The sequence below is a fragment of the Cynocephalus volans genome, chromosome 1 (assembly GCF_027409185.1).
Source record: "Cynocephalus volans isolate mCynVol1 chromosome 1, mCynVol1.pri, whole genome shotgun sequence".
Taxonomy (NCBI): Eukaryota; Metazoa; Chordata; class Mammalia; order Dermoptera; family Cynocephalidae; genus Cynocephalus; species Cynocephalus volans.
In genome coordinates this window covers 227,531,752-227,545,056 of record NC_084460.1, presented here as the reverse complement: position 1 = coordinate 227,545,056, position 13,305 = coordinate 227,531,752, and the positions used below count along the sequence as shown (strand labels likewise).

Below are 13,305 nucleotides of genomic sequence, written 5' to 3'. Positions count from 1 at the left end.
CTCCTGCAAACACAGCGGGTATCAGATACCTGTCTTGATGCTGAACAGTAAGGAAGAAGAATGGTGGTTGGAAAAGTGGCCCGAGGGGAACAGGCATGGGAAAAAGGAAAGCAGGCTGAGAAATGAAAACAGACACGAGGACTCCGCCCACCAGCCCAGGCACAGGCTGCTCTGTTATCCTCCTCAGTGACTGTTGGAGTTCAGTTGCCATCGCCTCCTATCTACTTTTAGTTGTGGTGACAGGGAAGAAGTAGGGATAAGAGAAGGACTTTGTATACCCTTAAATGTCATAAGAGGATGTGAGCTTTGCCTCCAGCTGTCACAAGCAACTGGGCTGGTTGAAACACATACTCAAGTGTGCTCAAGTTCAGCGATTTTGGGAAGGCAATAGCCGTGGAGAGAAGATGTGAGGAGGGAAGAGGATGGTAAATAAACAATAAGGCAAGAAAGATAGGGCTTAAAAATTAGTAGACAGTTGGAAAGTTAAAATGAGTGCTTGGCTGGTAATAGTGCTAATCTCACATGTGACTTGTAACTACCAAAATGGAAGGACACTTGGCCCAAACAGCTAAAAAATGTGTTGCCCAGACTACATGCAAATTAAGTCTTAGAGATCCTACTGCAACATAATTCTTCAGCTCTAGGAACAAAATCAACTTATTGTAAGTTAAGAAAAAAAAAAAAAAAAAAAGAGGTAACATGATCACTATTAATTAAGGAAAATAATTCCTATAGTTAAGGTAATTGCTATTCAAAAGTATGTCTTCAGACCTGCTGACATAGAAATTCACCTAAGCATATGAGCTCCTGTAGGTATTTAGTCCAAAGCTTCTCAAAATTTTGCACCAAAGCACCCCTAATATCAAAGGAGTAAGGGAGTAAATACCTAATCAGAGGACTGGGGGTGCAGTGTGAAATAGCTTGCTATAAGCACAAGATTTCCCATTTCAGCTTAAAGTTAACGTACTATATTTGTGTTCATTTTAATACAAAATGTTTCAAATTACTTAAAAATTTCTCTTAATTTGTTGAGCAAAAGTGCCAAAGTCATATTGTGCTGCTCCTTTGGCACTGGGAACCCCTGTCCACTGCTGTGTGTACCTGCAGGGCTTCCTATATTGCATTATGAGAACCATAGTGTCCGTCTAACTTCTTTGATCATCTTGCTATTTTTCAGCTCCAAAGAAATCGCTGGGATATTTGGACAGATAGTTATCCTCACTGTTTACTGTCATGCAGGACTACTACTGCTTTTCTTAATCCTGGCACATGCTGGTGGACTGATATGAATGCAGTGGCAATGAAGAAGCAGCTAAGGAGTTTCTATAAATATACATGTAATATCTTTTTGGCTATCAAATTAGAACCCTATCTCGATAGAATGGATATACTTCTATAAATTAATGTTCTATAAGCAGGAATATCTATATCCTAGGCAGGAATATCTATATCCTAGGAAAAGAAAAAAAAAATGTGCTCTTAGAGACAAATTCTTGTGATGAAGATAAAAATGTTTGGTTAGAATGGGCTAGTCCCATTTTATGCAGGTGTAGGAACAGCTCTGCCCTCTAGGACTTTTTATAGCATATTTTAGCTCCAGTATTTTTAGGAATGCATAATCCCACGGGGACTAAAACATTCCATCCAGTTCTCTTATGCTCCCCCTGGACAACTCTCTTCAGGCCAAACTCGTTTCCTGAGGAATTACTCTACTGTGTCTAGGAATTCATCAGAATTCATTAATAGGAGCTAACTAATGGAAAAAAATATTTTTAGGTTTCATACCTAAAAATTCCTTAACATTGTAACTCATTTTAACATTTTTGCTATTTTACCCATTTTATACATTCAAAATTGGATGCATTGGTTTTACTTTTAATAAGGAATACCTATAACAGGTATTCAACTAGGAGGGTATTTCTTTAGAAGGATCATGATGTGTTTGGCTTACCTGAACCAGTGTTTGTCCTTCAGCTCTTGAATTCCTCACCAAATGATTATTAGTTGATCCTATGAATGAATGCTGCTGTCTATTATCTGCCTTGCTTACGTTCTGGCTGTTGTGGAAACTCCCTGCTTCCTGGTATCCACTGTCGGAATAAGAATTCATTTGTGTTGAACTTCTTGAGTTACCCAATGATCCTGCAGGGATGAAACCAGCAGGAAATATCTTTATCGTACACTTCTGATGCTCGTTTTCAAAAAGAAAATATTAAAAGCAAATCTAATACTTAAAAGATAATACAACAGACCCTCACTTTCATGGAGAGATGTCTGTTCTGGTGAGTAGAGAGTCCCTTGTTCTGGCTCTGTCCTGATGAGATAGTTGTTGGGATGGACAGTGTCAGATACTCTAGGTTTGCTTACACCAGTATTTGGCACATCTGTAGGAAGATAAGTTTTATCAGCTAAATCTAATGACAATAGTACATAAATACTTGTCAAAAAATGTTCAGCTATTTGTCAATAACATCTTATAATCTATAAGTTAACATAAGGCTATATTTTCATTTTAAACAGCACAATCATTACAACCTTAATCTACATGAATGTGTTCCATTCACTCAATTTATTAAATTTTGATAAATTTCATAAATATTGTTTGTCCTGATTACAAGCTTCAAATTAACTCACAGGCTATAGTAAATCAAAATCTAAAAACTGATCTTGTTCCTCCTTAGAAAACTCACCTCTTAAGTGACTTCCTCCAAGAGGAGTTAAGAGACTGAGAATGGTGGCCAAGTATCTAAAAAAAGGTTCTTCATATCCCAAAGTTTTAAAATGAAAACTTCCATAGTATTCACACTATCGAGCTTGGTGATAAAACCTCGGAAGATAGACCGTCTTTTTATATTTCATGTCATCTACAATCAAAGGAACTCTGTACGGAGTTTCAAGAGCTGCAAACAATGAAAACTTTAACTTCTTACCCATCTGCTTATTTTATCCCTGAAGTCTTTTCCAAATGAATATAGACTAGCATAACCTGATCATTGTTTCCTCTAGCCAAACCTGTCTCTCCCATTTTGTTTTCAACTGTGCCATGTGCCATCTTGAACTTGAAAACAAACAAACCGCAATTTATCTCCTTCTCCATTCCAACTTGTTTTTTAATATTGTAATTTTAGGTGGTGTCAGTCATGCGGACTTTTTCCAGTTCCATTCAAATACGTCCTCTTTCCTCTAGTACCTTCAAAATATATTCTCTCACGTTCTGATTATCTTCACTACAAGTCTTTCTTTCCTCAAATTTAATTCTCATGTTGCTAACAAACTTTTTTTCCAAGAACACTGCTTCACTCTCACGTTGAATATTTAAATTAAGTCTCTATCATGTTCCTGAGTTCAACATACAATTCTAAGGGTTTCAATGTCTTCATTAGTCTTTCTTCCTGATTTTCTTTCTTCCTTAAGGCCCTATTACATGCTGGGCCCTAGGAATACGGCTATGAAAAAAGATATGGGATATGTGTGTGTCTGTGGGAAAGGAATTTAGGAAAAATTTCCTAAGGGAAGTAACATCTAAACAGCATCCACTGATCACAGGAGGCAGCTTTTCCTTTCTATATAGCACTTATTACCATCTCTCTCCACTTGAACATAAACTCAACGAAGACAGAGACTTTTGTCTGGTTTGTTCACTGTTGTATCCTCAATGCCTAAGATGGTGCATAGTATGCAGTAGGTGCTCAGTAAATATTTGTTGAATAAACAAATTCCCAGCAACAACAGCAGCTTCCCTTTATTGAGAGCTGATTCATGCCTGGCATTGTGTTGTGGCTTTACCTTATTGTGTTCAATAAAGTTTGGCTATGTAAAGGCAAAGTAAAATTTTCAGGCATTGCTGATCAAGAAGTCAAACATAAGGTTTTAGAAGTCAAATACAAGGTTAAGAGAGAACTGGGAAATCCCACTGCATTCTGAACCTTTAAGGATGTCAAATTCAATCCACGGTTTTATTTCCTAGCCTCTAGAAAGATTAACCGTCATTCTTAGTATTGGTTTTTAATGACCTGTCTCCTAATATATCATTTGACAGTATGCTTCCAGGTGTTAGAGTTCCGTGACACTTTTGAATTTTTAAGCTAGGAATTTCAAAAAAGATTACAGATTGTATATGGTTTCCCTGGTACAGGTTGAAATGTGATTTGAGTCACTGTTAGGCAGATAATACTAGAAAAAGATCTGCTTCATTTCCAAATCTTCTATTACTAGTTTCCAGAGTTCTAAACATTTTTATACAGCAATTCTTAAAGGAATTTTGTTAAGGACTAAGGAAAATACATGGAGTATGCCAGGCTAGAATAGTTATAGGGAAGTGGAATGGCTGGGAACAGCTGCATATGAGCTGGTGTGAAATCAGAGCTATATGACAGCCCACGTCTGCACCATCCACGAATGGAACACTGGAAAAGCAAATATGAAAGAGCAAGAAACTATGGCTACAGAAGTAACACTGTGGCAGCCTCCAGACTTCACCTACATGGAAAAATGCACTGCCTTTAAGGGAAAAAGATGTTCAGACAGTTCTTAGCTTTAGTTTTAATACAAGAGAAAATGTGGGACACAAGTACATAAAAGCCTGTTAACTTGGCAACACCAGGTGGCATGCAGTGTCAGGATCTGAAAAACTATCACCATGGAACCAAAAACCATTAGTATGAGTATCTGCCTTCTATAAAGAAAATTTTTTTCAGAGCTATTACCTAAATAGGAACAGACAAAGATACACCCTAAAAAACTGTACCTGAGTAATTGCATCTTTCACCCAATGAAACATTTTCTCACAAACCATGTGACAAGCAATGATGCTCATTTAAACTCTTCTTTATGAGAAGCTATTAAAATAAATAACCTTAGACAGAGAAAGTACAAATTTTGAGATATGTGATTTCATACTGGTCACTCTAATAGTAAAACTAATAGAATTAGTATCCCCCAAAACACAAGAACAGACAAAAGTAATATAATCATGTATTGTATCTTTTAAATGTTATTATCTGACTCTTTAAAAAAAATATTTTAAAATGCAATGCCCCCGAAAACAGAATATAGAAAAGGACACTAAGATGGTAACTACAACACTAAAATACTAAATTCTCATGTACCCAGAATTCAATTTGAAGACTTAAGTAACTGGGTTTAGAGAACAGAGTGTAGGTTTTGTGTTCTACCTTTAAGTAAATAAAATAGTTGTAGTTGACAAAAAAGATTTGATAACTATGAAGCAACCAATTTTTATACTATAAATAAGGTCTTCAGTCATTTTTCGAACTCTTAGTTGATGCCAGGTAATAAATGTCTGCAGAGACAAAAGATCCTGGAATCTCTTTGAATCATTAAAAGAAAGTTAAGTGGTTTTCAAAATAATTTTACTAGTATTTTGTTTCTTTGAAAACTTGTAATTCACAAATGACATATATACATGTACAAAAGTACATATGCACAGCCATCACACCTCAGATAAAGAGAAGACCCATTTCCTTATTACTTGATAAAATATTCCTTACGGTAGTTTGGTATGATTCATATTTACCAATTACGCATTATGAGCATACTTCAAAGAGTTCATGGAAAAATAAAATTAAAAGATAACATAAATCCTCCCATGAACTTTTAAAAGTAGTCTCACATTTATGTAATCCTACTTTAAGATGAATGTCTTTTTAAAATATCTATTATGTGGAATGAAAGAAGATGCTAGTCAGATTTACCAGAGAAACCACAGAGGCATATAGCATGGGGTTAACCATTTCAAGACCAATGCTGTAACCTGTAATTAAATAGTTGGCATATTATTATTTAGCATAGTCACAAGAAATCAAGAGGCATTTTTATAAGTAAAAATGGCAAACAGCATGTGAATGCTACTTCTTTAAGTTGTGTACTGAAGAACATGTGTTACTTTAAAAAAAAATCACAAACATGTTTTCTGGGACACCAGAAATACACTATAGGGCATTTTCAAACATCAAATTAGCATCTTTAAAGAAGATGAATGTCGAAAAATATAGGAGTTAAACAAGCTTTAAGGTAGAATGAAACCTCCATCTTTGTGTAAGACTGGGTAATTATTGGAATCATGGACCTTCTTGCCTGTTACATTTCATCTGAGTACTCTAATATTAAAAAAAAAAAACCCACAATTAGAAAATGTAGAAGGCTGCATGTAAGAAAAAATTAGTGTGTAAGGGACAATAATGCTGTAGGGCTGTGAAAATCTGGTATATTACCTACCTCACTAAGCTCACAGTAAAAGGTGAAATACAAAGTGAATCATTTCATTTCTTCTCTGATGTACATCTCCAAATATATAGTGTGCATAAAAATGTACTGAGTCAAAAGCCTTTCTAAAGAACCTGGAATTGTTAAAATAGCTCTGCTTTGTTACTCTGTGTCTTGCTGTTTATATTGTATGAAACGAGGAAGGTCTGTACTGTGTGTAATATCACCATGGAAACAAACCTATAGATCCGTAAGGAAATTTTTATTATAGACAACCCTGTAACTAGTCTTTCCGGTCCAGTGTGCTGTAACCTCCATGCTAGATTCTCCTTTTCTGTGCCTGTTCTGAGTTGCTGTGTGTTTAGGGGTTTGCCCTTACGTAAGAGATAGTGTAGTGTGAGTTTTAGTGGGCTCTTGGGATGGTAAAAGCACACAAAGTTAAGGCAGATGATACTCTCTTTGAAAGTTTCTTACAACTCTCTGGCCTGTGCATTAAGGTTAGGCTATTATACCCAGAGGGGCAATGCTTTGAGTAGAAAATTTTGTCTTACTGGGACTCAATTTCCTGTTTGGCCATGGGGCGCTCACTTCCTATAGGCTTAGAAACATGTCTACTTTCCAAAGAGGTGCAGAAATACGTCAGTGCCTCCCATGGCTAGGAAATAAAAGCTCCGGGCCGAATTCTGGAAGAGGACCTGGGAAGATGACAATAAAAGATCTCTCTTCTTCAGCATCTCTGTGAGATACAAGATTTACCTCCACAGCAGGTAAGTTTACTATCAGAGAGAATGAGGTCATTGGGAAATATTGTTGCAGAGTAAAAATGTAAACAGGGTGACAGAAACATGAAGCACAATAACATTCTTTGGTCCACAGGAGAAAATGGATGTTGACTGCTATTTTAAGAATATTACAGATAGTCGGAGTTTACTGGTTCAAATATAAACTACTATACGCATATGATATCCTTTAAAAAGTTAGGCTTTAATGGAAGTGAATAAAGACTTACAAGAAAGGGCAGGAGACCATGTTTCACCATGTTTCTTGAAACTATTTCTAATCTGGTTCTCTTGAATATTTCTAGGTTCTTGGGTCTTACACATATTTATATTATCTTTTAAATATCAGTGACACAGTGGCTCTAAAAATTTTATTCATCTAGAAAATGTTGTGTGGAAAGCCTTGGAAAATAGAAACCATTAATGAAGTATCTTCTAGTTCACTTTAACCTTTGTTCTAAACATCAACTAGTCTGCCTTGAAATTCACCGTAAAACTTTGTCTGCCTAGATTCAATTTTGTAGTTTGAGCAAACTTTGCATCTGCATAAACTGGTATCACAGTGCTTTATTTGATAGTGCTTTACAATGATAAATCTTTCTACCATTTATGTCAGGGCTAACCTTCAGAAGTTTGTATATCACCAGGGAGATTTCCTGTTCATAAATATTATAAAATTTCTGAATTCTGTTCAAGAATATAAAACTATGAAAAATAAATTTTAGGAAAAAATGAACTGAATAAGAATTTCCACAAATAGTCATACAAAATGAGTGTTTATTAAGTACTTTAAGTCTGGGTACTATTAAAATACAGGTGTCACACCTACCATAAAAATTTTATATTTTATAACTGTAAAAGGAAAAAAGAAAAAACAAGGAGTTAATAAAGATGAAAAGAAATGGACCAGACATGTAAATTGTCCAGCCCTGAATTTAACAGGTAGGTTTTTACAAATGGCCTTGGGACTCTCGCTTACTACTAGGGAAAGCTGAAGAAAAAAAAAAAAAAAAAAGGGATTCACCCTGATGTAAAAAAGTCATTAGCCTATGGAAAATATAATTAAGTGCTGAAAAATTGCTCTAAAATATTTTTCAAAGACACATTATTTTTTGAGGGAAAAATGTTACCAAATACAGAAATAAGAATATCTGTCAGTTGGATACACAAGATAGGTTTCTTTTGTTAAAAAAAAAAAAAAACCCAAAACCCTCTGAAAAAGAACTCCACACAAATCTATGATGACTACTCACCATCAAAAAAAAAAAAAAAAAAAAGGTTCTTTTGAAACAGACTTTTCTATATTTTTCTACTGGTTATCTTTTTTGGTAAAATTAAGATAAATCTAATGTAGACTAACTTTGGCATAAGAATGAAATGTGGAATTACAGATGGTAGCCTTGTTTCTGGTTTCCCAAAGAAACAACTGAAAACTGAGGAACTAAGGCTCTGTGTGTTGAGGACATGGTAATGGAAAAAGAAGAGTTTTCAGACTTGGCAATTTCTATTTTATTTTAGATAGTTAATTGAAGATTTCTTCATATATCACTGAAAGCATGAGAAAATTTAATATTTGACATGTTTGAATCAAACAAATGTAATAGCTAAAACTAGATACTTGATTTTTACACAAAGTAATGGAATGTGTTCATATATCATGCACAAGTGGCTTTGGAACATTCAGCTATATGTTTGCTATGGCAAAATGCTAATGTTTTTATTTGGTGGTGGCCCATGAACAAACATAGTGATAATTCACAATTCTAAACTAGAAAGGCTGGTCCCCAACATAATACAGGTAATTTTGCTTAATAAAAATTCATTTGGTAAAATTTCAAATATGTAGGAAATACAAATTAAATCATACCCAACATCTGGGAAACTCATATCATCCCTTTCATATTTGGTTTCTTTCTACCTTTTGAGTCAGGGCTAACCTTCAGAGTGTGGTCAGCATTTTGCTGGCTTTAATACGTCACTTGATATACCATTTTAACTCCAATATTTCAAACCCTTTATTTAAATAATTTGTGTTTAATTTTTTTAAAACTAAAGATTTCAACACATATAAAAGTAGAAAGAAAAGTATAATAAACCACTCCCAGGTTTAATAATTATCAACATTATGCATACTTTCTATGCTCCATTTACCTTTTTCCTTTCTTCTTATAGAATTTTAAAATTAATCCCTCACACCAGATCATTCCAACCTTAAGTACTTCCATATGCATCTCTATAATATAAGGACTTTGCAAAACCATAATTATTCCATAATGCAATATAATGAGTTCAGACTAAAATTTTCCTGATGTCTCAGAAATGTCTTTCTTGAGTTGGCTTGAACTGGTCAGGCTGAAATAAGGTTCATTGATTGCTTTTGAGTGCAATTGTCAGTTAAAGTCCCCCAGTATAAAAAGGGGCTCCCATTCTCTCATTTTCATGTTCTTGACTCACTGAGGAAACCACAGCAATAACCTTATAGGTTGCTCCACATAAAGAATTTGTCTGATGGTTTTCTTATGATTTAACTTACATATTCCTCTAAATATTCAATATTTCTTGTAAGCAGAAAGTGAGAGCGAAAAGCTTTTAGGTCAAACCTTTAAAAGTGGTTAGAATACTTTATGGATGGTGCTGTGTACTTCACACCATATCATATCATAACTTTCCGAGTTGCAAGATTAGCCAGTTCAGGTAGTATAGTAGGCTGATCCTTCTTTTGTCAAGTTCACCACCAACCTTTATCCTAATGCAACGGTTCTCAATCTTTGTCGCACACTGCAATCACCTGGGTGGAGGGTTGGATGGAATTGAAATACTGCTGCCTGAGTCCCATATCCACAGATTTCAGTTCCATCAGTCTAAGTTGTAGCCTGAATACTGGGATTTTTAAAAACTCCCAAGGTGATTCTCATGTGCAGCTAGGGTTGAGAACCTACAGGTTTTATCATCAACTGACAGCCTTTGCTTGAATTAATTATTTCATTAGGGCTTACAAACTGGTGATTTTAAGAAATTTAATATTCTTCCTTTATCAGCAGGAATGCTTTTGGAATAATTTAGATAGCAAGTAATAGCTAGGATTATTTGATTACCCTGAAATACAGGCAGGATATATTTTTAATTCTTCTCTTTCATGACTAGCTTTGAGAGTGAAGCAGTGGTTCTCAACCTTTGCACATTGGAATCACCTGGGGACTACTTAAAGCATACTGATGCCTGGTTCCCACCCCACATTTTAAAATTTTTTTGTGTGGAGTGAGGCCTGGGCATCAAGATTTTAAAAGCTCCACAGGTGTTTGCAATGTGCAGTGAACTCTGGGAATCTCTGGAGTGAGATGCTGGTACCCTGACTACCTCCAATGGTGATTTCAAAAAGTTTTTTTGCTTGTTTTGGTAGTGATTGTTGCACTTCTTTTTAATAATGGAAAAATGCATGTGATTATTTTGAGCCATACATGAAGACAGAAGAAAGAAAAACTTACTAGAAACATTATGGCAATTTTATTAAATACCAAGACCAGGTTGATCTCCAGTCTCCATAAGAACTAATCAAATAACAGAATGGTCAGGAGTATACTGAAGCCTCCACAGAATGGTATGATTTAATGGATGTTTGATAATGATTTCTTTAAATGATTTTACTCTGTTTAATCTGGCCATGAACCTTATGATATAGGGAAACTTGAAACAAATGTTTTTTTAAAAGACTAATAACTTATTAAAATTTTAAATATTCAAGATTTACATTCCTGTACTCTGGTAACATCGTATGCAAGGATAGAAAAAATAATTGGTATCAGTAGGAATATAGATTGGTAAGGACTTTTGGTGGGCAAATTGATACTATTTATCAAAATAATATATACCCTTGTCCAGGCAGTTCAACAGACACTCAGATGTGCTGAGAAAATTTTTTACCATTGTTTGTCAAAGTGAAAAACTGGAAAAAACCAAAATGTCCATTAATAAGGAACTAGTTACATACATTTTCCAAACAATGAATACTACTCAGCCATTAAAAAAAAGGAAGCAGATATTTATATATTGACATAGAAACACATGCATGGTTTTATAATGTTAGAGAAGAGTAAAGAAGAGCTTTTATAGTAGCGATCAGGAAGCTAAAGCACTGCAGCTGTGGTAGAAGACTGTTGTGACAATGTGGCTGAAATAGGCCAGCAAAAAATAAGGGACGAAAACCTTGGACCTTAAGAGTGGTTTTAAAACAAATTTTTATCCTCCTGGTATTTAGAAGAGAAATTAGAAGGAATACATGATAAAATTTTGTCATCTGAACAGTTCATAGCCATAATAAATCATAACATCCAAAATCCTCAATAAAACAGTCCTTTATACATGATTGCTGATCTAATATTCTATTTATGAACATTTACTATATAATGTCATTTCCTACTGTATTTCCTTTATAAATTCAGTGCATTTCTACTGAAGCATAAAATGTTCTCATTTAAGCTGACATCTTATCTCATGATGTGCTGATTTTTTTTGTGTGTTGTAAATTACTTGCTACAGATGGAGGTAAAAAGAAAGATAAATTGACTTAGGGCTAGTCTCTCATTTATCTTTTATCTTCAGTATTTATGTTTTATTTTATTTTTTTTAGTCTTACCCTGGTGAAAGAAACTTGTATCCATACATTTTTGAAACAAAATTCAAATATATCAACAAAATGCAAAACTTAACTTCTTGTCTTAAATTTACTAGTATATGTTAACTACTACTGTCACTGAATACTATACAATAATGATTTAAATGGACAATATGTTAAACCCATGGCATTTCAGTACATGTTATACAATAAATGAATGTACCACTGTGAAGTAAAATAATCTAGTCAGTTTAAAATTTCCATTTTACTACAATCTTTTTCCTTCCATATTATGAGAAAAATGGAGACAGACTGGTCAGGCTCCCTCACCTTGTATCTGGCTGAGCATAATAGCCTGTCTATTGTAAATACATTAATTGTGTGTGTGCGCAAAGGTGCTCCTTGGCTATCTGACTTGTGCCCATGCATTCCTTAGTTATCTGAGTCTAGTATAAAAGACAATGGCTCTGATACACTGGGGGGCTGAGCTCATGTCCAAAAAAAGCATGTCACCCTTGCCAACGGCTCCCAGGATCTTTTTCTAATCACCTAGCTAGATACCTGCATATGAGGGGTCTGTGACCCAGTCTGCACTGGACAGGTTTGAAGGTCTGTGACCCAGCCCGACACATATCTATTGTTAAACATCAAAACTCCTAACTGCATGGAATTGTTAATATTTTCTCTCCTATTCATCCATATCTATTAACCCCTTAATGCCTCATGGATCAACCAAAAATTTCCTCCACTATCATGTTCCTGTGTCCATTGCTAATTTGTTGCTTTGGTAGAAACTCCAATCTTTTTTGGCCTCTAATTTCTTATCCGTGAGTATCAATTGCATATCACCTACTTAACAATCATCAATTTCTTGAACACTTTCTTCTTCGAGGAATCATGTCATTGTTAACAACAACAAGCTTGACTGTCTGGTGGAAACAGCAGTGCAATCTAGCTCTGTAAGATGGGATGCTTCTGCTGGGAATAGGTGGGATGGGAAAGGACAGCTTCTGAGGCTGATTCCTGTCTGTGCATTTTACACAGGAGTACTCAAGCAGGCAACCAGCTAGACTCTAGTAATTTTTTTCCCTGGAAGAGAAAAACTGTGAAATTGTGACTTGTAGCAAAATTCACTTCATAGGATGTTGTTGAAGAATCTAAGTAACTAATGATCACTTTGACAAAAGGACTCACTATATGACTTCAACATACAGCATTTTTCTGATGGGTAGCATACACTGTGTATAGCTATTCTTATGATTGAATCTGTGTATTTTTCTTAAAAGAGAAGTAAATCCAAAGGATTATTTAAAAAAAAGATATTCTTATAGTATTTTCCATCATGAAAAAGTATGATTATATCTGCATATATTTGCATTCTCACTCTCCTCAGGCCTTTACCTATTATTCTAGTATATATTTTCTGTGATTATGATGTTTATTTTCTATTTTTTCATATATGTTCTTAAAAGCTACCTCAAACTTGGATGGAACATAAAAGATTATACAAATACATAACACATTAAGAGATAAGACATGCACAATGGAAAAATGACACACTGATAAAATGACAGCAGAAGGGAGAATTCAACATTCTCTTTGAATTCATGTTTTTGCAGAATACATAGGGTTATAAGAAACACAAGGCTAAGGAAAAGACAAAGCTGAAACTCAAAATGATAAACTTGC

General features: G+C 34.8%; 1 protein-coding gene across 1 annotated transcript in view; it reads right to left on the bottom strand.

Annotated features, from left to right (window-relative positions):
• Positions 1 to 13,305, bottom strand: part of PKP4 (plakophilin 4) — a 235,347-nt gene that overhangs the window by 50,922 nt on the left and 171,120 nt on the right. Inside the window, exons 5-6 of the mRNA XM_063087760.1 lie at positions 2,259 to 2,384; positions 1,952 to 2,142 (exon numbers count right to left, since the gene is read on the bottom strand). Of these exons, the coding sequence (XP_062943830.1) occupies positions 1,952 to 2,142; positions 2,259 to 2,384 (317 nt within the window). The remainder of the gene's footprint in view (positions 1 to 1,951; positions 2,143 to 2,258; positions 2,385 to 13,305) is intronic.